Source organism: Antechinus flavipes, chromosome 3, assembly GCF_016432865.1.
Source record: "Antechinus flavipes isolate AdamAnt ecotype Samford, QLD, Australia chromosome 3, AdamAnt_v2, whole genome shotgun sequence".
In the NCBI taxonomy this organism is placed as follows: Eukaryota; Metazoa; Chordata; class Mammalia; order Dasyuromorphia; family Dasyuridae; genus Antechinus; species Antechinus flavipes.
The window spans coordinates 377,146,439-377,171,427 of record NC_067400.1 but is presented as its reverse complement, the minus strand read 5'-3'; the positions used below and the strand labels follow the sequence as shown (position 1 = coordinate 377,171,427).

The 24,989-nt window shown below is 33.4% G+C and overlaps 1 protein-coding gene across 2 annotated transcripts in view; it reads right to left on the bottom strand.

The window, feature by feature from the left end:
• Positions 1-1,206: 1,206 nt before the first annotated feature.
• Positions 1,207-24,989, bottom strand: part of ACVR2A (activin A receptor type 2A) — a 134,442-nt gene continuing 110,659 nt past the window's right edge. For both annotated transcript variants that reach the window (XM_051985830.1, XM_051985829.1), the window contains exons 7-11: positions 20,966-21,111; positions 19,140-19,254; positions 16,647-16,785; positions 5,736-5,866; positions 1,207-5,095 (exon numbers count right to left, since the gene is read on the bottom strand). In XM_051985830.1, the coding sequence (XP_051841790.1) occupies positions 4,901-5,095; positions 5,736-5,866; positions 16,647-16,785; positions 19,140-19,254; positions 20,966-21,111 (726 nt within the window). In that variant the 3' untranslated portion in view covers positions 1,207-4,900. The remainder of the gene's footprint in view (positions 5,096-5,735; positions 5,867-16,646; positions 16,786-19,139; positions 19,255-20,965; positions 21,112-24,989) is intronic.

The following is a 24,989-nucleotide window of genomic DNA, read 5'->3' as shown; positions in this document are numbered from 1 at the left end:
AACAGTCTGGGTGATGTTAAGGACAAGTTTCAAAGTACCCAAAGAATAGGAATTTCAGAAAATTGGGGAAGCAAGGTTAACATTCAAAAAAGGTGAATGAGAGAAGATCAATAGCTTTTGACTCATTTGCCTCCTTTTATATCAATATAAAAATTTTGAGAATAACCTACATTCCATAGTTGCCATTTAGAGAACACAAGATCTCATGGTCCTTATTGTTTCTACAGTAAAATCAAGCAAGTGAAATCAAAGAAAAAGGTAAAAAAACAACAACAAAAATAATATCCTTTATACTTTTTAAAATATTTTTAATATTCACTATTATCTATAAATTTAGGTCCCTGCCTGGCTGATTTTAGAAAACATACATAGAATGCTAGTGGTTGACAATAATTGGTGAAAAGCAGTGTACAAATTAGCAGGCCTGTATTCTGGTCGGGAATCTCACTAGCCATTTGTGGCCCTAGAAAAATCTCAGGCTTATGGGGGTCCTTTATCTGTGAAATGAGCGAATTCTTTCAAGTTCTATCTTCCTATAGCTAAATTTTCATTTTGCTTAATGCTGAGGAATTTCGGAGGGTGAGGAAAGTTATTAATAAATAGATGTTAAGCAAACCTTTGTCAAATGAGGGGAGGCAAACAATGCTAAAGTCCTGCCTAATCTAATCCTTTAGACAACTGAAAGCTATAGAGTAACATCTTGTATTGCAACAACAGAACAAACAAACAAAAACATTTTATATCTTAAGTCTCATTGCCCTACAGCTTAAAAAGTAGAGTAGTTTAGTAGGTAATAGGATTCCTCCACACAAATAATTGTACCCAGTCTTTGTGCATTTTTCTGACCAAAGTGTTTATATTACAATTCTGATGGCCAAAATCCCTATGTAACACTTTTATTTCTGAATTAAAATAGAATACTTGACCTATGCCAGATTCATTGGCTTCTATCTTAGGAGAAAAAGAATCATCATGCTAGCTGAGCTAAAAATAGTATTTTTTAAGGGAAAGAATACATAAAGAAAATATGAAGAAAAATAAATATTAACCTCTCCCCACTTAAATCCCCCCTACCTGCCTCTATAAAATCTGAATGTTGAAACATCTTTATGAAATACAATGCCAAGAACTTATCAGTATATCTAAGCTGCTTCTAAGAAGCACATACAGCTAAAAGGGGAAAAAAAAAACTGCATATGCAAATCATACAGTAGTCACTTATTTTTATTTAACTTTGGGGGAAGTGGAGTGGGGATAGCATACATTTTGTTTTTTTACAATATTTAACAATCACTTTTATCCAGGGTGGGGTTTTGTGGGGCTTTTTTTTTTTTTTTTTTTTTGTATTTTTTGCTATATACTTGCAGAAAAATAGCAAGTACAGTTTGACAGTAGTACAACAACCTGTGCCCAAAACACTGACAAGAAATACAGAGAATAAAGCTCAAATAATTGCTTACCAATATTTTGAGAGGTAACAAATAGTGTATGGATCGAGACTGCATAAAAAACGTACTGCTGGTTGGATATCTGAGGTAAATGATGTTCAATCAAGGATGCTACTTGTATCATTTTGCCCATGAATCAGTTAATAATTTTATGCATATTATACCAAATGTTCCTAGAAAGTAATTTGCTAAAAAGTTAAAAAAAAAAAAAAAAAAAGGAAGTGGAAAAATTAGTGGTGAAATGTTTTTCTTAAATAGTCTAATGAACCTAGTCAGAGTGTATTTCCCTACCAACATTTTGGGATAAATTTAGAAATTATTTTGTTGGGAGTGGCAGGGGTTAGAAAATGAGTGACATTTTAAAAATTCCATGCACAATGGATTTTGTTTCTGAATTCCCAAGAAATTAGTAAGATAGTCCCATTTCTTTCTTGATTTTTTTTTTTAATGTCACCATAAAAGATAGTGCAAATTCAAGGGATCAACAATTATGAGGCACAGTCTCTGTTCTGGAATTCATAAGGTACTTGTAATAAACGTTCAAATAGTAATCACACTTCACATGCTATAAACTTCCTAGCATCTAAATACATACAAGAGCTGTGCAGGGCATAGACTTCCAGTAAAGCCAAACACTGGTTAATCCATCAGTCCTATGGCAGTTGGTCATACAGCAATCCTCTTTCGGAGATCTGGGCAAGGTAAAGAATATAAGTTAGAGCAGCAAGTCTGACTTGGTATCAGAAAGGCAAAATACAAGATGAGCCATGAGGAGCACCATATACATGAGGAAAAAAGTTATCAGGGTCACAAAAAAACCCTACAACAAAGGTCATAATTTTCATTCTTCAATCTTCCTTTTTTTTTTTTTTCCCTGTATTCCTAGGCCAAGCTCCCAGACTTTCTTTCTGTTAGCTTGCCCTCTTCCATACTGACTGTAAACCAAACACAAAATGCCCTGCAAAACAAAGTCTTAACATGACTAGGAATCAGGACAGGTCACTGAAGCATTCTTACTTCACTAGTTATAAAAGTATTTTACTACCAACATAGTTTTCAAAAGGATACAAGTCATAAAATTGGCTAATTACATTTAAGTACAATATCCAGGAGTTCTAAAAACAGGGTTTGTTTCTTTTCTACCATAAAGAGAAAAACATATATTTTTGCTAATGAGTTTTATAAAAATTTACCTCTAGTGCTTACATAAGCCAAACATTCATAATACCCCTTGGTTTTTTGTTTGTTTTTTTTTTTTTGTTGTTGTTGTGTGGTTGTTTTTTGTTGTTGTTTTTTTTAAAAAAAAGAGGGCTAAATAGTGAAAACCAAAGTAGAAATAAATCTTTAAAAAGTGGAAACATTTCCATCATGTATTCAAAATTTCCTCAATGGGTTCCCTTCTTGATTTCTGTCAGAACATGGAAGCAAAACAAAATTCATATCAAGAAATCAAGAGGGAGCCCAAGCAGTTTGCTTTGTTAAAACACATAAAGCAGATGCATTCAACATTGAAATGGGCATTTTATAGCTACAATGAAACTCAAGTGATGAGAAGGACAAACAGCAAATAGAATGATTCTGGATGGGATGTTAAATACAACATTGCTATTACCCTTCTTCCCCTCCCTGCTTTAGAGTATGTTAACCTAAGTCTCATAAATAATTAATTTGTTATTGTTCCCAGAGATTAAGTGCATATCATATGTAAAATGAACTATACTGTGTGATCTTAAATAACCATCTGAATATAACACATTCACAGTGAGCTCCTGATAGTGACATTAAAAAAAACTCCTTTATAAAATTAATGCATGATTTTAAAAAGGCCTGATAAAATTATAATACTGGCTAGCACTGGTTAGTGATTTAGAGATTTTAGAAACCATTATATCTGAATTTATAAGCTGAAGAAGGACCCAATCATTTTCCTATGAAAAGTTACTTTGGCACCTATTTATTATCAGTCCCGGTTTGTTTGTTTGTTTTAGCTAGAATAAGCCATGGATTACCTTAAGTTAATTTTGGAATTATTTTTGAAAATAATTTGAATATTGTTTTATTTGTTTTGTTAGGCCATGCTACCTATCAACATTGGTTACCTGTAAATTCATTGCATATTTGAAGTTATAAGCTTGTTATCCCTGATTTTTTTTTAGCAGTAATATCTGAAATCTGTGTCTAAAATGTATAACTTATTCTAGGTAATCTTTTACATCACAGACATCATATATTACTCTGACAAGATGGCACCAAGTAAAAGTGTACCTAGTTATAAGTCTCAAAGCAGAGAGTGAGGAATTCTGGGTAATGAAGCTTCCTGAGGTGATCCTTGAAACAGTGATACAGAATGCACTGCATACTGTTAGATGAAAGAAAATACACTAAGACTGTACATACATAAATAGGAAAGTCTATTTAAAAAAAATTAATAAGAAAACTAAGAGCTTTCCAGTGTCACAGCTCACTTAAAAAACACCTTAAAAAAATCATGCTTTACATTTTCAAATATTCCTCAGACACAGCAAACCTAAATAGTATTTAAGTAAAATAAGTATATGTATTATTTTGGGAACTGGAGGTAAGAAGAAGCTTTAAACTAAAAACAAGAAGAAAGGTATGGGAGATTGGGAAATGATATTAAGATTTTCATTTCAAAAAACAGCACTTTTTTTAAAAACATGAGCTAGCACAAGAAAAGGCTTACAACACTGCTTTAGGAATGGCCACTTCCTGTTGGCACAAAGCATAGCTTACCCTTTTGTTTTATTTAAATAACACAGTGAATTTGTAATACGTCTTTACAAAACATGAATTGATTTATTATTCAAATTTTGTTAGTGTTTTCAATCATAATTTAGCAACCGTGGAACTGAGGTATACCTTGTTGAGGGAGGTTAAAGTAATGCTTGGAAGCCTCTTTACTGTATCCCACTTTGATGACTGTTTATGTACACAGAACAGCAGCACACTAAACATTCACAAGCTGTGTCATATTGGCATTACAATAGTCATTGATATAAACACAACAGCAAATGCAATAAAAACAAGTTACCCTTTTTAAAATCTGAAATGAAAAGTTTTTGATTTAAAAAAAATAGCAGTAGTTCATTTAAGGAATTAGTGTCTTCTGACAGACATTAAGAAATTTGATGTCAGTTTTTAAATGCTTGATTAGACAGGTCCATATGATCCATGGAGGGCCACATTCTTCATTTACATCTGAAAAGTTTCTTGATTGAGTTTGCCTCTTCTCTTGGTCATATGTCCTTCAAGTCTATGTAGGGAATGCAGTAAGTCTCTTGGATCCACATTTTAAAAGGACTCCTTACCATCATTCCCAAAAGACTCACCACTGTTTCACACAGAAAACATTTTAAACTGTAAGCAGTCTCATTAGCTTAGCAGCTCTAGTTCTCTGTCCTGTTTCTCAGTGTGAACAAGCAATGCAATTATCATAGACTGGATTCTTTGGGAGGAAAGTCAACATTTGTCACCATAGTGACCACAGTCACAATGTCCTCTGTTGTGATAATATTTGTTAGTCTTTGCATTTGAATAATCCTTTCTCCTACACAGCCAGCTGATAACCTGGCTTCTGCATCGTGATCCCAACATTCTTCTATTGTTTCACAGAGCATTGCCATTCCCTAAAAAAGAAAAAAAATTGGTATAACATCATTCTTCTAATTTCAAAATAATCTAAGATTTAACTTGTCAGTCAATGTACTTTACTGAATCTGTATCACAGAAGTTCCACTAAAGATTTGCTCTATCTATGGAACCAAATGATCAGGAACACTTTATTTTGTTGCCAAAGCTGACCTGTGAAAAATATGTCAAGAGCAAACAAACTCCCCTTATTCGTCCAGATCCAGAGCTTGAGAACAAGGCTTTTATGATCCTGTACCTCAGCAAGACACAAAATAAAAATCAGAGATGGCTGACCATTAAACTCCATATACTTTAGAATAAAAACTCATTTAAGTCTCTCTGCAAGGGAACTTTAAGGACTGTTTGGTATAGTCCCTACTTCCCAAGCACAATACTGAACAAAAAAAATCATTCAAGAAAGAAACTCACTTTTTTTCTGTTTTAAAGAGACAAGACCAGAATATGGTAATAAGCTATTACAGTTTCTACAGGCCCATTCCAGCCACTTGGTTGCCAGTACTCCATTACTGATGATACAGTATCAAAATAACTTTTTCTTATAAGTGTTCACAAATAAAAGTCTTGAAAAAAATGATTTTATTGAAATTTCAAGTCAATTTCGCTTCAGAAACTTACAGCATGTTTCTGCCAACACTCCCTTAAAATAGGTCTCTTTTTTTTATGCACAACAACTTCCTGCATATCTTCAAGGGATGGATGCTGGCCAATTTCCTCTTCAAATGGCAACATGTACTCATCCACGGGACCTGCAATTTTAAAAATAAGGTTATTTTAAGTCATGCTGACTCCTATAAAAAAAAATGATACAAACTTTTAACACATTCTGTATCATCCTTTTAACTGTTACAAGGAACTCCTTCACTGACAAGAGATAATTACATGAGAAGTGGGCAAACAAGTGAGTCTCTTTCACAAGGAAACTAACATTAAATAAAATGACATGTCAGTTATATACATCAGGCATCTATTATGTATATTGGTGCTGGGAGAGAGAGAAAATTTTAAGTTAAGACATTGTCCCTGAATAGATCTTAGAGTTTTCTAGTGCTTCAGTAGATGTTGGAATCTTTACAAACTGCTAACTCATTAGAGTTGACAGATTATTGATCTGATCTTACAACAAGATGTTGTGGGCCAGAACCTGAAACAAGGTACTAAGTAGAACTAATTAGTACAATGCTTGTGTTTACACCTTTATTCATTGAAATTCACAAGTATGGGAGATTCACAAAGTAAACTTTGTAACTTCATGAATTCATACCTCGAAGCTCTAAGGGCCAGAGAGCACTATGGGAGAAACCCATAATCCCTCTCTCTCGCATCCCACAATTCATCTCTCTCAAATAAAAAGAGCTTCAAAGGGGCCATTCAGAAGAGTTTTCAGAGCAAGAAGCTACGAGTCGAGCTGAAGATTGAGAAGGCTCTCTCAGAAGCAAGACAGATTCAATTTTTTTGGCTCTGGAGGCTGAAGAAAGCAGAGGCAGAAGCAAAGGACAATCTGCAAGAGCTCTTGTAACCAAGCAGAGAGATAGGTCTCTCAACTAACCGGGCTATATTGGAGGCAATAAAAGATCTCAACTTTTAGCACCTGGTTGCATTTTGGGTGATTATTACTCTTAACCGATACTAAGGCTGCCTCCAGAAAATCTCTTTGAGAAACCTTCTCTTGCAGAGAGAACTATTATATTTAAAAGAAGAAAATCACCACATTTTGGCTCCCAAACAGGGACCACATAGTTAACTTAGGCTTCAAAGATGTGTAACTTCATCACTCCATCATCGGGCCCCTACTTTAAACACTTATAGCTAGGGAGGATGACCATTGTTTTTGTCCCATTGGCAGAATCTTTGGAGAATCCATGATCCTCTCAACACCATGAAGAGGTACTGAGCTAAGATTTTAACAGGGGACAATAACTAAATTACAATGTGTATTATATAATTAAATGCTTTTGAGCATTGCTAAGAAAATGCTATATGAGGTATACAGGTGGAGGAGTTAAAATAAAAATCTAAGAAGGCATCCTAAAGAGAAAAGCATTTTAATTATACTTTAAAGTATGATGTCAACCCAGGGTCTGTGAATTTTTTTTTCTAATAACTTTGACAAATACATTTCAGAATAAGTGGTTTCTTTTGTTATCCTATGTGCTTTATTTAAAACATTTAAAATATTATTCTAAGAAGGGGGTCCAAAGACTTCACCAGATTTGCTGAAAAAGTTCATGATAAAAAAAAAAAAAGGTTTAGATTCCCTTTTCAAAAGATAAACAGAGTTAAGTCATGTAAAAGAGAATACAAAAAGAAAAGGAAATTCAAGGCATAAGGAGCAGCATTAGTAAAAGCAAAAAAAGATAGGGAAATTCAGGGCATGTAAAAGAAAAAAAAAACTGAGGGAAGGCTAGAAATATAGGATGATTATTATGGGCCTTGAAAGCTAGCTAAAGAATATAAACTTAATTGAGAATTTATGAAGGACTCAAAACTTTTTTGGTTTTTTTTTTTTTTTTTGAGTAAAGGGTTAACATTATTATATCTCTGAATATTAAAGATGTATGTTATATTGAGTTATTTAGAGTTTGAAGAGAGTGGAGATGAAAAGATCCCTCAGAAGATTATCATAGTGGTCCAGATAGATGATATGCACTAGAATGGTAGCATTGTAAACAGAGAAGAAATGTTACAGATATAGAATTGTCCAGTTTTGGTTAAAGATGAAAAATAAAAGAAAACCAAAGACAAACCAATGGTTCAAATAAGGAAAACAAAGAAAATAGTGATATCACTGATATACATAATTAATTAGAAGAGCAAATTTATTTAGGAAGAAAAATAACAAACTTAGTTTTTAGACATGCTAGTGGTACAACCAGGTGGGGAAATGTCCTTTATATAGTTGGCCTGGAACTCAGGACAAAGTCAAGACTACACATACAGGTTTGGAAATCACTCTAGTTATAATTTTTATGGCATAAATTTTGCCATCCATTTCTCTTAAGACTTGAGCTCATGTCCTATTCATTTTTATTTATCAGGATTTACTTTGCTTTTGTATGTTATCAACACAAAGATAATATGATCAGTTAAGGATACTAATACATCAGCTGGACCCTGCCATTACACCAAGATATCAATAGAGATTTTTCTGGAATGAAAATATTTGGACTAAAATTAGCTTGACCCTCTTCAACATTAATCAGACTTTACAACTCTACATCTTAGCCTTCACATAAAACCCTACAAGAATCTATATTAAAAAAAAAAAAGCAACATTCAAAAATCACCTAAATTATATCTTTCAAGTGCTTGTTTAAAAACAAAACCAAAAAAACACCCTATTTTGGGATACTTTTTAATCAACATGAAACATTCAATAACAAGCCCTCAAGTATTCTAAAAAAGCATTAGGGTTAAGATTGTGCAATATGACAAAGAGTAATTTTAGTAACAAAATGTATACATAATTTGGACATGCATGTCATCTAGAAGTTTAAACAAATATCTACAAGAGTGATATAATCACAGAATCTTATTTGGTAAAAGGACTCTAAAAAGACATCTAGCTCTGAGTTTTAATTGTACCAGTATGACCTTGGGAAAGACTTGTCTGGCTTTCAGTTTCTTTTTCTACAATGTTACTTCCTAGCTTCTAAAACCCATTGAATCACTTCACTGCTGAGTTTGTTTTCCTAATCTAAAAGGGGTATCCCTACAATGCATAGAAATGAAAGTTGTTACTATTAGTCAGTCCAATCCCATTATACTAATGGAAGACTTCCACAGTGTCACCAGTAGCCATCCAACTGCTACTTGAACTTAACCACATTCAGTCATAGGAAGCTTAACACGTGACAACACAATCTATTCTGCTGTATGACATTCCTATTATGGAGTTTTTCCCTTACAATTATTTGAAATTTGCTTCCCTATATATTCCACCTATTCATCTTATTTCTGTTCTCTAAAACTACAGAATAAATTTACTCCTTCATAACAGATCTTTAAATGTGAAAAGACTACTATTGTAACTCCTTTCATAATCTTCCTTATTCCAGGAAAACATTCCCAGGTCCCTCAATTCTTTCTCAAAAGACATGTCCCCTTCAACCTTTTCCAGAATCTTTGCCATCTTGGTCACATTCCTCTCTGAAAGCTATTTTGTCAATATTCTTTTCATTAAAAAGTAGTAACTGGAACTGACCGTATCTCATATATGTACAGAATTAATTAAAAGCATTTATTAAGAGTTTACTTATGTGCAAATGTGCAGTTTTGTGCAAAGCACCTAGTTAAGCTCTGAGGTCACAGATAGAAAAGCAGGCTAGTGCCTTTTCTCAAACAATTCATTCTAATGAGGCAGACAACTACTTAGATAGAAAGCTTATATTGATCTAGATAAAGCAACAAAAGAAACAGCAATAATAACAATTTTATCAAATGTCATTTCTACAAATAATCACTCATTTCTATGGGAACCATTTTGGCAGTGCCAAAGACTTCGGTAAGGAAAGTTTTTCATCTGAGTTTTCAGTTCCTGTAGTTTTTGCACAGGCAAGGGATAGCACTCACAGAAACAGGACCAGAATGAATCTCAAGGGCTAGCTGAAACCAGGATTCACTAGTCTGGAGATACTATTATTCTTGGGGTTTATCTGCCAGACAATATGGCATTTGGACAACTGTTAACTTAAATTATTGGCCAAATTATAAAGGGCAGTTATTCTCAAGGTTCTTTGGTTTAGGATACTGAGTTATTTTCATTTGGGTTTGATGGGGGATGGTAGCTGAAATAGTAGCAATTGTTTGACTTGCCTAGTTAGTATATACTTCCTTGTGTATCTGAGTACCTTGGTACTGCAACTCCTTGGGCTTGCCTAAGAACTAGTAGAGATTGGTGGGGCTGAATGGTCCTTGCTCTACAGTAGTTACTTCCCTGAATTATGGCTGTGGAGTCTAGGCTGTAGAACCAGTAGATTAAGGTTGGTTTTAGGGCTTCTCTGCTCAATCACAGTAGTTGATTGGTCACCAAGCTGGTATCGAAGATAGTAAGACAAGTGAGCCTTTTCTCCACAATGATTTCTCCTTTCAATGATAGTTATGGAGCCTCAGCTTGAAGTCGCTTAATCTTAGTATGATATTTTTATTATTGTAGCTTAGAAATGCAATTTTATTTATTTGCTTGTTTGTTTTTGCTGAGGCAATTGGAGTTAAGTGACTTGCCCAGGGTCACAAAGCTAGGAAGTGTTAGATTTGAATTTGAATGAAGGTCCTCCTGACTTCAGGGCTAGTGCTCTATCCACTGCACTACCTAGCTGCCCCAGAAATGCAACTAAAAAAAATATGTATCCTATCTTATAGGATATTTAAAAATCAAGTTGTTAACACACATATTAAGCTAAGGTTATATATGGCTGGGAAATGAAGCCTGTACTTTGCATAGCTGTTTTTCCATATATCTAATATTCTACATAGATAATATAGCAGATATTCTGAGAAATGGAGCAATGGAGATAACTATATTCAGCACTTTCAAATGAATCCATAAACTTAACATTTCACAAGTTTGTGATCTATTAACAATGCAGACAGCCATCCATCTAGGCCTATCCAATCTATGTGACTCATAAATTCATGTCTTCTAAAAGTCTGTCATAGGGTCTATTCCATGACTTTCCTCATTCTCTCTTCACATTGGATAGTGGTCATCTTTCAGTCTTACAACATGACTGGCCTACTTTCTCTGTAATACAATTCCATAATAACTTTATGCCTGTTCCTGGAAATTCCTCATTGATTATATGTTGTTCATCCATACTACGTACTTTTCCATTTCCCCTCTCTGTGATACTTAGCTTTAGCTCTTTGAAGGCAATGATGCTATAAGCCTCATTTCCATAGTACAGGTAGAATGTTTTTATTTTTTAAAATGGTCCTTTAGAGTTATGGGAAGCCTGGGTGGGATCTGGAATAAGGTTGTTTCCTATCCTAAGCAGTCACTCAGCTATGCTAAGCTCTGGGGATAGAAATAGCAAAGTAAAAAAAGTTCTTGCTATCAAGGAACTCAGATTCAAATAAAGATAAAATATAGATTCAGCCACAAATCACATGGGAAATTCCATGGTCCTCAGGGTACAGCAGGAAATTATATAGTTAATGCTTCTTCTTTAATATCATTTCCACTGATAAAATTATATCATTTTCTGATGCTGGACTATTTAATGGTGCCAAAGACTTGGATGACAAGAACCATTTTTATGTGTCTTCAATAGATGTGGCCATGGTACCAACAGGAATAGTTGCTAGGCTTAATCTCTGCCAGGTTGATAGTTAAGGGTACTTGTTTGGAATCTTCTTTCATCTGTTCAATTCTGGGTCCAGTTCATTGTCCATTTGAATTACTTACCACAGATTCACACCTTATTAGACAAAACTTTTAGTGATAACCATTCAGAAACATGTTGAAATTTGGGCAATTAAATTTCTTCAGCTATTTGGTCTTTTTCTTGTAGATAGATGGGCCAAACATCTTTTGAATGATCTACCAGGTCCTGAATTATCTTTGAGTTTAATAAAATCAATATAATGTCATCTATCCCTCATATCCCCCAAAAAGCATCTGAGGGAGCTCATTCTTTACAGGAAATTCCTTCTCTAGCTGGACTCTAAGCTAGATCTTCCCCAACACAGGGGCAAGTACTTTCAGTGAACATATATTCACTTCCTTGTTTTATATTATATCTCCCCTGATGTTCATTATTAGAAAACCTTTGGACAAGGTTATTTATATTGTTGCAATTTCCAAGGGATCATGAATGAAATCTTGCTGTAAAGCAGCCATAGAGTTACATTTTTTTTTTCACAATCAACAAATATAGCTTGCACAATGGGATCTTACATCCTTTTGGTCAACTGTGAGATAGTAAAGATGCAGTTCATTACTGAACATAATGATGCAGAGGTTCACAGTATTGTATAGGAGACAGGAATGAAAAACATTCCAAAGAAAAAGAGCAAGAAAGCAAGCAAAACAGCTGTCTGATGAGAATAAGAAGAGAAAGAAAGGGAAAGGAGGGAGTGAAAGTTATACCCAACTGAATGCAGAATTCCAGAGAATAGCAAGGAGAGATAAAGTACTTTTCTTAAATGAGCAATGCAAAGAAAGAGAAAGCAAACAAAACAACAAAATAGAAAAGAGATCTTTTTGAAAAAGAGATATCAAGAGAACATTTCATGCAGAAAAAATGGGCACAGTAAAAGACAAAAATGGTAGAGACAAAATAAATAGAAGAGAGTAATTAGAAGTGATGTATACAGAATATGCAGAACTATATAAAAAGATCTTAACATATCAATAATTATGATGGTGTAGTTACAGTTACTGATCTAGAGTCAGACATCCTGGAGAATAAATTCATGTAGACCTAATGGAGTACTGCTAACAATAAGAAGAAGTCATAGAATTCCACTTGAGTCATTTAAAATCCTAAAAGATGTTAAAGTGTTGCACTCAATATGTTAGCAAATTTGGAAAACTCAACAGCAATCACTTGATTGGAAGAGATCAATTTATTATGTTTCAATCCTAAAAGAAGGGCAATGTTCAAATTACCAAACATCTGACACACCAGCAAGATTATAAGATTCTACAAGCTAGGCTTCAGTAATTCAACTGAGAATTACCAGAGGTGGTTTTCAGAGAGGCAGAGAAACTAGAGACCAAATTGTCAATATTTGCTAGATTATGGAGAAAGCAAGGAAGTTTCAGAAAAAAACATCTACTTTTGCTTCATTAACTACACTAAAATCTAGATCATCACAAAAGGTGGCAAGTCCTAAAAGAAATTAAAGTACCAGATCATCTTACTGGTTTCCTGAGGAACCTGTATGCAGGTCGAGAAGCAAGAGTGAGAAATACGAAATGCAATAATTGACTAATTTAAAAATCAAGAAAGGAGTACACCAAAGCTACATATTGTCACCTTAATATTTAACTTGTATGCAGAGTATATCATGCAAAATGCCAGGCTAGATAAATTAAAAACCAGAATTAAAATATACAGACAATACCACTGATGATAAAAAGAGAAGAATTAAGAAGCTTCTTGATGAAGAGTATAAAACTTGGCTTGAGGCTTAACATTTAAAAAACAAAACAAAACAAAGATCATGGCAAGTGGTCCCTTCGCTTCCTACTAAATAGAAGAAATGGAAGCAGTGTCAAACTTTATATTTTTTGGTTCAAAAGTCACTGAAATTAAGATGTAAGGAAAACTATGGTAAATTTGGGCAACACAGCAAAAAGTAAAGATATCCCCCTGCCAACAAAGGTATGTTTTGTCAAAGCTATGGTTTTTCCAGTAGTAATTTATGGCTGTAAAAATTGTACCCTAAAGATAGCTGAAAGACAGCTGAGCAATGCAGAACTGATGCTTTCGATTTGTGCTACTGGAGAAGACTTCTTAGAGTCTCTTGTATAAAAAGAAGATCAAACCAGTCAATACTTAAAGAAATTCATTCAGATTATTCAGGATGAAGGTTAAACACTTTGGCCAAAAAATGAGAAGACAAGGTTCTTTGGAAAAGACCCTGATGTTAGAAAAGACTGAAGGCAAAAGAGGATGGCAGAGGATGGGATGGATAATTAATGCAATGGAAGTAACAAAAATGAGTTCAGACAGACTTCAAGAGATAGTAGAGGACTTAAGGACCTGGTATGCTATGGTCCACAAGGTCACAAAAACTCAGACAACTAAACAACTGAACAACAATTTATTCCTTACTAATTCTTCATCAAAATGGCCCCGACTGAATGTGTGGATGACTCTCACAAAGATCGCTACAGAGATGGGAGAGAATAGGCACACAGATTAGGAGCTGTTCTCTCAGTTATAAATAAAATCTTTTTTTTTTTGGTATTCTCCCCTCCTTTGGACAGCTTGTAAATTGATCCCTCAATGCCCTCATACTTGTATTACTACCAATACAGGTCTCTTCTGTGCATACATTCTGTACGTCCATTTTAGTTGTTCTTCCTTACTGGTTCTCTTCAATGCTATTCCTATTTCTTTTGTAATAACCAGAGACTGACATTAGGGACCAAGTATGGTAGTTTCACTGTCCTTGACAGAGAGAAGGATTTATTATAATAGTTTTTTGAAATTTTTTTCCATTTTTCTTCTGTTTACTTAACTCTTTCCATTTTTTAATGGATTCACTTCACTTCAGTTCACTTGGGATTACTTTAATTAGTTGGACATTTTATCAAGTTGGTTTTTTTTTTAAACACTGGTTTTATCTTCAATTGTTTGTTTATAATCACCTTCTTCATGAGTTTCATAGATAAATTTATATTCTCCTTCAGTGGCACCTTTGAAAACCATCTCTCTTCCTTTGGTAAGTCAAATATTTACAAAAGCATTTTCTAAACCTTTTGGTTTTCTTATTCCAGTAATTTATTTACAACAATCTAATTTCTGGATAAATTATTACAGTTGGTTTCAATGATAATTTCTGTTGATCATTTCTAATTTTTAATTTTCAGTCACTTGTTTAAATAATTCAAAGTTAAAGCTTCCTAATTAAATGCCATAGTTTGATTACTATCCTTTATTCTTATTTACTTATACATCCTTCTTTCCTCTCTTACCAATCAGTGATTGATTTTGGGTTCCATATTATATCTGTTTCCTATATGTTTAAGTGTAATTATAATCTGTGGTATTATTTAGTGCTTGCCACATCCACTACTCATCAATTCTTTTTCATTGTTTATTACATTGAAACATGAGACTTTACTATGACCTACAAATCTTTAATCTTCTATTTCTTTCACCTGATCATATATATCCATCCATTTCTCATCATTCTCTCTTTTCCTACCTTTGTACTAAAGTTACAAAATATCAATGTGCATGTCAATTTGATTTAGTGGGTCTTATAGAATGTTATGTAGAATTTCTCTACCACTTAGTACTCAGCAAACCTACTGGCATATAACCTGTGATATATATTGAGCAATTATCTTATAAGTTTTGGGTCCACTATAAAACTCATTTCAACTCCTATCTTTGTTTTCCAAGGAGTATTTATATACTTTATAACTAAAGTAACCTTAGTTACTTTAATTAACTAAATTTTATACTTTAAACTAAAACTTCTTTCTTCTGCTTTCAATTATATAAAGAATGTCAAGATTGATATGTTTCTCTTCCTCCAGCAATATATCACTTATTGGTCAAGAGACAAGAATTTTGTATTTAAAATACTTTAAGAGTAAATACATATTAACAAATTAAAGTTTGTTGATGGTACAAAAAAAAACTAGTAATCAAAACTTTCTGTTTCCTTTCTAACTATTCTGACACTGTCACTATAGAAGCAAAGTGGGAGCCATTTCTATTTCATTTTTCCTTTGTTTCACAGGCTATCATACCCCCAAAGAAGTTTAATCACCAGGTGGCCATGCCTCTCCAAGATATTCTAAGTTGGTCTTAAAAAAAAAATTAGTTCTGTTACCAAGACTATGTCTGAAGTCTTTCTAGCATGGTACAATGTGCAAATGTTTGTGCTCTGCTGTGTGGCCTTTAAGAACATAGAGCTACTTCTATTCCAAAAGGAAGCATCAGAGTAGTCCATATTTAAAATGGCAGTTTCCAAAAACAAACAGAAAAACTATCCTAATCCATTAAAATTGTTTTACAAAGTGTTTCAAATGGCAGGAAGAATAGGCTAAACAATAAACTTCTAATATGGATCTTTTGACCAATAATAACAATTTTTTTACTGGTTAGATTTCAAGAGACTTTTACTATAGACATTTAATCTAAGGAAAAGAGTCATGGGACCTCTTTGTCACATCCTCTTAAAACGTAGCTCAGGCACCATCTTCTGCATAAAGCCTGAAAGTACTGCATATTTAATTTTTTCCTCCTTTCATATTTCTTTCACTCCCTCTCCCTTTCTCTGTCTCTCTCTTTTGCTCTCTCTCCCTCTCTCTTTCTCTCTCTCTACCTCTCTTTCTCTCCCCCCTCCCAAACATACATACATACACACTCAATATCTGTCTGTATTTATGTTTATTATTCAGGTATGGTGGTGCATGCTTATAATCCCTCTTACTGAAGAAGGCTGAGACTGATGGATCACTTCAGCTCAGGAATTCTAAACTACAGTGTGCTAAGTTTATTGTATATCCACAGGATACCCAATCCCCAGGAGCAAGAAGCCACCAAAATGTCTAAATGGGGTGAACCAGACCAGGTAATAAATAGAACACATCACAGCTTCTGTGACAATAAGAGGATCAAGTCCACTGAATGGCCATGTCCATTTTGGGCAAGACAGGGAAACTCGGGCTCCATAAAGCAAAAAAAAAGAAAAAAAATATTTCATATACATATACAACATACATATGTCCTCAAGAAACTAAAATTCTGAGGAAAGCAGCAATAAAGTGAATAATATTATACCTTAGTCCACATAGTTTATACTACCTTCTTAAAAGAGACAGACAAAACTTTTGCTTACCATCTGCAGCAGTGCAACGAGAGGCAAGTTCCCACAGGACTAATCCCATGGCATACATATCTATTCTCAAAAATGCATCCCTTTGAAAGTTTATAGCACCCTCTAAAACTTCTGGAGCCATATACCTTCGGGTGCCAACCTGGAAAAGATATTGAAAACAAACAGCATTTGTTCATTAATGCTTTTGAACTTTCATCAGTTAACACTTAATAATTGGTCAAGAACTCCTAAAATTATGTTAAGTCCCTATCACTGAATTTCTGATCTTCTCAGTTTCCTAGAAAGGAAGTATAGGATAAATTGAAAGAACATTGGTTTGAAGCTAAGATTTAAATCTCAGCACAAATACTTAATGTTCTATGTAACTATGGGCTAGCACCTCACCTCTTACCTCAGTTTTCTCAACTGCAAAATGGAAATAATACTATATATACTAAGTTATGCTGACAAAGTTTAACTCCCTCCCTTCACTGAAGAGTGATAAGGGCCTAATAGGGAAGGAACATTGATTATACTGCAGAAGAAGCTGATGTGGCAATTCGTTTTGATGAGCTACTGAGGGTTTTGTTTTATGTTTTTAATATTTCAAAACATTTCTTAAAAGAAAAAGCTCACTGGCAGGATAGAAAGGATATATTTGGAAATGAATGTAATACAAAAAATGAAGGGCATTAATAAAAGCAAAACAATAATGCCTTTTGTTGGTTTTTTCATAGTAAAGTACTTTATAAGCCATAAATTATTATATGAATGCAAACTACTTGTGTTTTCCTTATCCTGATATTGGACAGAGCAAAGCCTACTACCTAATATGGAATTGAGAGAAACTAAATGCCTTAACTAAAAAATTCCTGTTACAAGTTCTTCATTGGTAAATTTTTGAAACAATTATGATTATTTCCCAAAGCATAAAAATAGTTGCAATATACAAATCATGCAATTACTAGTATGAACAAACTGAATAAAATGAAATATTTTTAGATATCTAATTTATCACCCAAAAGATCCATTGAACCAAAGCCCAATTATAAAACTTATCATTCTAATTTTACTTAGTAGAGGAAGAGGGTAAAGGGAAGGGAGTAGGTCAACAATGGAGCTATTAATTAGCCACAATTATTCTTTTAGAAAAAATTTCAAGATGAATATTTCCCTTCTGTTCTGTTCTTCCTACCTGCTTTCCTTTTTTCTCTAATGAGAAGCAAGAAAAGCAAAACACCTGTTACAAATATGCATAGGCAAGCAAAACAAATACATCAAAATCGCTTTCCAAAACAGCTAAACCTATTTACAACTCTACCAATAATGAATTAACATATTAGTTTTCCTACAGCCAATTCATCAAGCATGTCATTCCCTTCACCCCAATTTTTACAAAATGAAGTGTGAAATAAAGTGTCAGAGATGTTTTAATTTTCATTTCCTTAATTATTAGTGATTTAAAGCATTTTTTCATAATCCTATTGAGCGTTTAGATTCTTTCTCTGAAAACTGCTTGTTCATAACTTCTGATCATTTATCAATTGGGGAATGAATGATTTATTCTTATAAATTTGAATCAGTTTTCTAACTTTCATTAATAAAGCTTTTATCAGGGAAACTTGTGGCAACATTTATTTTTTTTTTCCTCTACTGCTTTTTTTTCCCAATTTTATTTGCTTTGGTTTTGTTTGTGTAAAAACTTTTTAATATAATCAGGATTATCCATTTTACCTTCTCTGACTTTCTCTATCTCTTGTTTGGTTATGAATTCTTCCCTCCCTGTTCATTGATTTGACAGATTAATTTCTCCCTGGATCTAGATTGTTTATGACATCACTCCTAATGTCTAAATATATCTTGATGCAGCTTATCTTGATATACAGGGAGATACTGATCTGGAACTAGTTACTGCCAAACTGCTTTCTAGTTTCCCCAATAATATCTGTTTGCTTTTTGAACATTGTATATAAAATTTGTTCTACTAATCAATCTGTGTTTTAACTAGTATTAATATAGAACCTGGCATATAGCAGGCACTTAATAAATGTTTGTTTGTTGACTGATTAACCAGAACCAAATGTTTTTGGTGATTACTGCTTTGTAGTAGTTTGAGATCTTGCAAAAAAAAAAAAAAAAAAAAAGGCTGAAACATCAAGAGAAGGTGGTTTTGTGGGGGAGGGAATCTTTTTTTCCCCTTTTAAAAATGAAGAGAAGTTGTAAAGTACCTCCCTCTGTTGAGTTTTAAATACAGGACACATTCTCATCTATTGGGCAGATATGCTTAAACAAATGAAGGACTGTGACAACTATATTTTTAAAAAGGTATGTCTTGAAAAGCTCACTGCATGATTTTTTAAGTAGATCCATTTTATTCTAAAGACTAATAAAAATAACTTTGTAAAGTCAATGAAAAAAAAAAAGATACAAGTTCCCAAGGCATCTTATATAACAAAAACAAATGACATCCAATTTAGGTAATTACTGTAAAATATATTTTGTCATTCTTCTCACCTGTCCATGGGTATCACCAGCAGACTTCCCTGCCTCAAATTTTAATGCCAAACCAAAATCAGCAATACAAGCTGTAAGATTGTTTTTCAACAACACATTTTTGCTTTTGATGTCCCTTTAAAATAAAAGATAGGCAAGTTACTTGAAATAAGTTAAAACAAGTTATCTGACCATGAAAGTAATAGGAGTATTAAATATAAATTAGAAAATACCAAAATTGACAGAGATGAAATGAAGCTTAACCTGATAATAAGCAACAAGTTAATTGTAAATTCCTATTCTTAAACTGAAGAGTTAAATGAAAGCCTTCCTTAAAAGACTTTTGTAATAAGAATCAAAGAGTCTAAGAACAAAAACATTTGTACTGTCTGTATTATCTATGCTATTCTCACTGCCCATCCCCCAACTCCTGGGTTAGAATAAGTGTATTCCTCCAGTTATTATATTCCAGGTTCATATTCAAATAAACACTTATGTAAACAACCAAAAATTACCACCGGGAGAGAGGGATTGGAAATAGTTATAGCAAATTCATTTTGGATTTCTACAATGTTTCAAGATATTACCCCACTATGGTTAGTTACTCTTGCTTTCCTCTTCCCTAAGGGTTTAATTCCAAGTCCCAGGTTCTTGTGAATTTTTTATTTTATTCACAAACTAAGGTAAGCTGGCTTTATCAACTCAGGTATTCTGCAAAGCTCTAGTAGATTCACTGACAACCAGATTCACTTGTAGTTCCCTATCTCTAATAGCTATTCTGAGTTTAAAAGGAGAGGGCCAAATTCTCTTCTGTTTTCAACTCAGTGTACCTATAATTCCTTAGTCACATGCATCTATGTAAGTACAAGAAGGAAGATATGGAGATAGTCACATATATTTGCAAAAGATAGATTGAAATATATAGAGAGAAGAAACAGAAAAACTAGTTTCAGGTGATGTACACCAGAGATTTACTCCTTGAATAGCTTAAAGGAGTTAAGGAGGAGCTATGATCATGGAATATCAAGTGGGACAGCAAAACATTAAGAAGACATCTATGAAAGCCTATGATGGAATTATACATACAAAACTGCAAGGTATATCAGAGGTAATCTAGTTCAATCCTTCCATTTTAAAGATCAACAAATTAAGGCCCAGAAAAGTCAAATGACTTGCCCAAGATCACACAGGTTTTAAGCATCAATGGCAAGATCTGAACTCAGGCTTTTCCAAATATTTTTATTTTGAATTAGTATAACTGTAAATAAAACAAGTGTCTATCTTTTTAAAAAAAATCATCCAAATTGAACATCATATTTGAAGGCAAGTTAACTGTTTAACATGAAACAGGAATAGTTCTTAGGTCAAAGTATTCTTTCTTTTCTGAAAAAGCAATTTATTAAAGATATACTATTTACTCTGTGCTGTTCTTGATTCTTGGTTGGAGGAATGTTTATATGATAATTCAGACTATCAGGGAATTAATATGAAGTATTTACAATCTCCTTTCTTAAATGTACTTCATTCTCAATTTATATTTTTTAAGCTATAACACCAATTTCTACCTTCTTTTTCTTTGACAAAGCAAATACACATTAAGGTATCTAATTTCTGCAAGAAAGATTAAGAAAGTGAAATTCATTAACAATGCTAATGTGTAGTTATTCAAGATACTTACTACAAGATACAAGGTTGAGAACCTAAACCTAAAAAGCAAATATAAAACAAATGCTTCCTGGCATTAAAATGCCATTTACAAAATTGGAAAAGGTATATTTGCTCTAAAGGTGAAGTATAAAAATGTTGCAAGGCTCTAAACCACTTAAAAATAACATAGACTTATCTACCTGTGTGATATGGCAGGTTTGTGACCATCTTTTAAACCAGGTATATCCTCATGTAAATATGCCAATCCTCTGGCCATAGTTTCAGCAATATGGCACAATTCATTCCAAGAGACCACATTAGCCTTGAGAAAATCAGTTAGTGAACCCTTAAAGAGGAAAAAAAAACCATAAAAATATAAGAGATACATAAATATGGATTTGAATTCATGATCTCAATCATGTGGATTTAATCCCTCTCCCCAACCCCATTTCCAGTCTTTTCATCTTGCAAGATTTTGTGATACCAGAGCAAAACTTGGGCTATTCCCATCTGTTATCTCTCCTTCTCACTTTTCTGTTATATAATGAAAACATTCTCCTATTTTTCCTTGAGAAGTAGAAAAAGGGGAGCACCTTGTAAGTAATTTCAACAAACAATATCTAGAAAGTTAGACTTTGAGCATGGTTTGAAATGTCTCAAATTTCCACCTACCTTCTTCCATCATTTGGCCTAAACCTGGGGACACAATGATTCCTAAATTTTTGTATACAAGGACATCCAGTCTAGTTCTACTTTGATGCCTCACTACAATATGGAGGTATCACAGAACCCATGTCAGCAGAGTGCCTAAACAAACTGGAAAGGCTTTAAATACTGATCTGGGGATACCATGTCTATTATTTGAACATCAAACTAATTAAGTTAGGAAAGCCTTTTTATCAGAAGGATTGTCACCAAGTGATTAATATTTTCAATCACAACTCAGAAAGACAGTCTTGTAAGACATCAAGGAGATACAATCTACCCCAATGGAAGGACAAGCCACACCTTCTGACATCATATAAGAATGCCACCAATTTCTTCTAAGAATGGGTATAAACAAAATAGTTATAATGTATTTTTGAGTGGATGATTACAGAATAATGAAAATTCTTACTATTACTTGCAATGATAAGGCAAACCTAAAATGTTAAGGCAAAGGACTCAAAAATATAAAATCAAGAATGGTGGAAAGAATGTTGCATACACAGTGAAAGATCCAGATTTATAAACCCAGCTATGCCATTAATTACTTGTATAATAAGCAGGACCTCATTTCCTCATCTGTTTAAAAAAAAAAAAAAGGATCTAACTAGATAATCTTGAATGCTCCTACTGGTTTTGATATATTATATTGTAATAATATTGAAGAACTTTTTAAAAATAGTTTTCTGGAGAGAATTATATGATTCTTGAAAAGAACAAGCCCATTTATAGAGAAGGAAACAACATCACAGAATATAACAGTTCATCAGTAGAAAGTGGTGCTAATGTAATTTTTCTTAGTTATCTCAGCAGCTTTATGAGTAGAATAGATAATATCTTTCCTACTGTATATGTAGTAAAGCTGAGAGGAAACACGATCAGTTATGGTATTTGTAATGATTAGTCAAAAAATGTTTTTTTCAATAAACAGACTATGCGCTCCTCAAGGCAAAGATTGCTTTTGTTTTTCTTTGCATTCCCAGCACTTAGGCTAGGAAATGAGCAGAAAACAAATAAACAAAAAAAATTTCTGACCACTGAAAGTTATTATGGTGACAAGGAGGATCAAAACACACACGCAGAAGATGATAGCAAAGTCAAAGCTCCTACATCCAAAGCCTCCAAGAAAAATAATTGGGCTCAGACTTAAGACCTCAGACTTCCAGAGCATGGAAGATCATGGAAGGGATTTTGAAAATCAAGAGAGAAAGAGAAAAAATTAGGGAAAGACTTAAGAGAAGTACAAAAGGAAATACCAAAAAAAAAAAAAAATGTAATGAGGAGAAGTATATCTAAAAAGCAAAATTAGCTAACTGGGAAAAGAAATACAAAAGTTCATTGAGGAAAATAATTCCTTAAAAAATAAAATTGAGCAAAATGGAAGTTAATGATATTATGAGAAATCAAGATACCATAAAGCAAAACCAAAAAAATGAAAATATAGAAAAAACTATGAAATATCTCATTGGAAAAACAACTGACCTGGAAAATAGATCCAGGAGAAATAACTGAAAAATTATTGTTCTATTTGACAGTCATAATCAAAAAAAGAGCCAGGACATCTTTCAAAAAACAGTCAAGGAAAACTGATCTAATATTCTAGAACCAGGAAGTAAAATAGAAATGGAAGAATCCACCATTCACCTTCTGAAAGTGGTGAATAAATACAAAATAAAAATCCCCAGGAATATTTTAATTAAATTCACAAGTCAAGGAGAAAATATTGCAAGTATCCAGAAAAAAGTTTAAATTGAAGTATAGTCAACCACAGTCAAAATAACACATGATTTAGCAGCTTCTACATTAAAGGACTGGAGGGCTTGCAATATGATATTCTGAAGAGCAGTGGAAATTGCAACCAAGAATCACCTATCCAGCAAAACTGAGTATAGTTCTTCAGAGGAAAAGATGGTCATTCAACGAAATAGAGGATTTTTAAGTGTGAATTTCAAATATAGGACTCTGGAGAAGCATAAGGAGGTAATCAGGAAAGTGATATCATAAAGGACTTAATAAGGCTTATTTGTTTACATTCCCATATGGGAGGATAATACTTGTCACTCATTAGAATGTTCTCATTATGGGGCAGCTAGATGGCTCAGTGGATAGAGGACCAGCCCTGAACTCAGGAGGAAGTAAGTTCAAATCTGGTCTCAAACACTTACTACTTCCTAGCTGTGCGACCCTGGGCAAGTCACTTAACCCCAAGTGCCTCTGGGAGAAAAAAGTTCTCATTATTATGGCAGTTAGAAGGGGCATGCATACACACACACACACAGAGAAAGGGCACTGGTGTGAGTTGAATATGAATGGATAATATCTTTTTTTTTTTTAATGATAAGATTAGGGGGTGAAAGAGAAAAATACTGGGGAAAAGGGAAAGAGAAAAGTAGAATGGTACAAATTATCTGCCATTTAAAAAAAAAGAGGCAAGAAAAAGCTTTTATAATGGGAAGAAAGAGGGGGAGAGGGTGACTGAGTGAACCTTACTTTCATCAGATAGGAAATAATATACTTATTAGGGGTATAGAGAAAGTTACCCTGCAGGAAAATAGTAGGGGAATGACATATGGTAAGGTCAAGAGTGATAATAGATAGGGTATGCTGGGGGAGAGAGTGGTCAGTAGCAAAACACTTTTGAGGAGGGACAGGGCAAAAGGAGAGAGAGAGAATAAATGGGGGAATACAATTAGCAATAGGAATTGTGTAAAAAAAAATTAAGCAGGTTTCCCTGATGGAATATTACTTCTCTGGAATATTCTCCGGAATATGTTCTCTGGGAATGATGAGCACGATGTGCTCTGGGGAAAAAATGTATTCGGAAAGTCCTCCATAAATAAAGTAAAATATACTTTATACAAAGTAATAGCAATGTTCTGGGATGACAGTTGTAAAATGACTTTACTGTTCTCAGTAGTACAATCATCCACACCTACACTTTGAAGGACCTATGATGAAAAATCTTATCCATACCCAGAGAAGAAACTGATCGAGTCTGAATATAGATCGAAGCATTCTCTAATACTCTCTTTATCTCTCTCTCCATTTTTAACTTAATTTTTCTTGAGGATTTTTATTTTCATTAGGATGGGAGATCTATATTTTCTTTTACTACTTGACTTTTATGGCAATGTTTTGTATAATTTCACAGGTGGTTTCTTAATTGTTGGTGGGAATAAGAGAGAATCTAGAACTCAAAAAGAGAATCTAGAACAAAAAATGTAACTGGGGAAAATATTGAATAAATAATTTTTTTGAAAAAAAAATTTTTAAAGGGAAAATTAGAATTGGATAAAGGAAAACTAAAAATCAAAATAATGAAAAAAAAAAGAGATTGTGAAGCATCTTATCAGAAAAATTGATCTAGAGAATAGAATACTATATTTTGTAGAGTAAAGGAGTTGAAGTTATGAACAAAGGTAATTTATCCAGCAAAGTTTAGTATTGATACTTAATGGATAAAAAGGACATTTAATAAATTGAAAGACTTTCAGACACTTGTGATAAAAGCAATAAAAC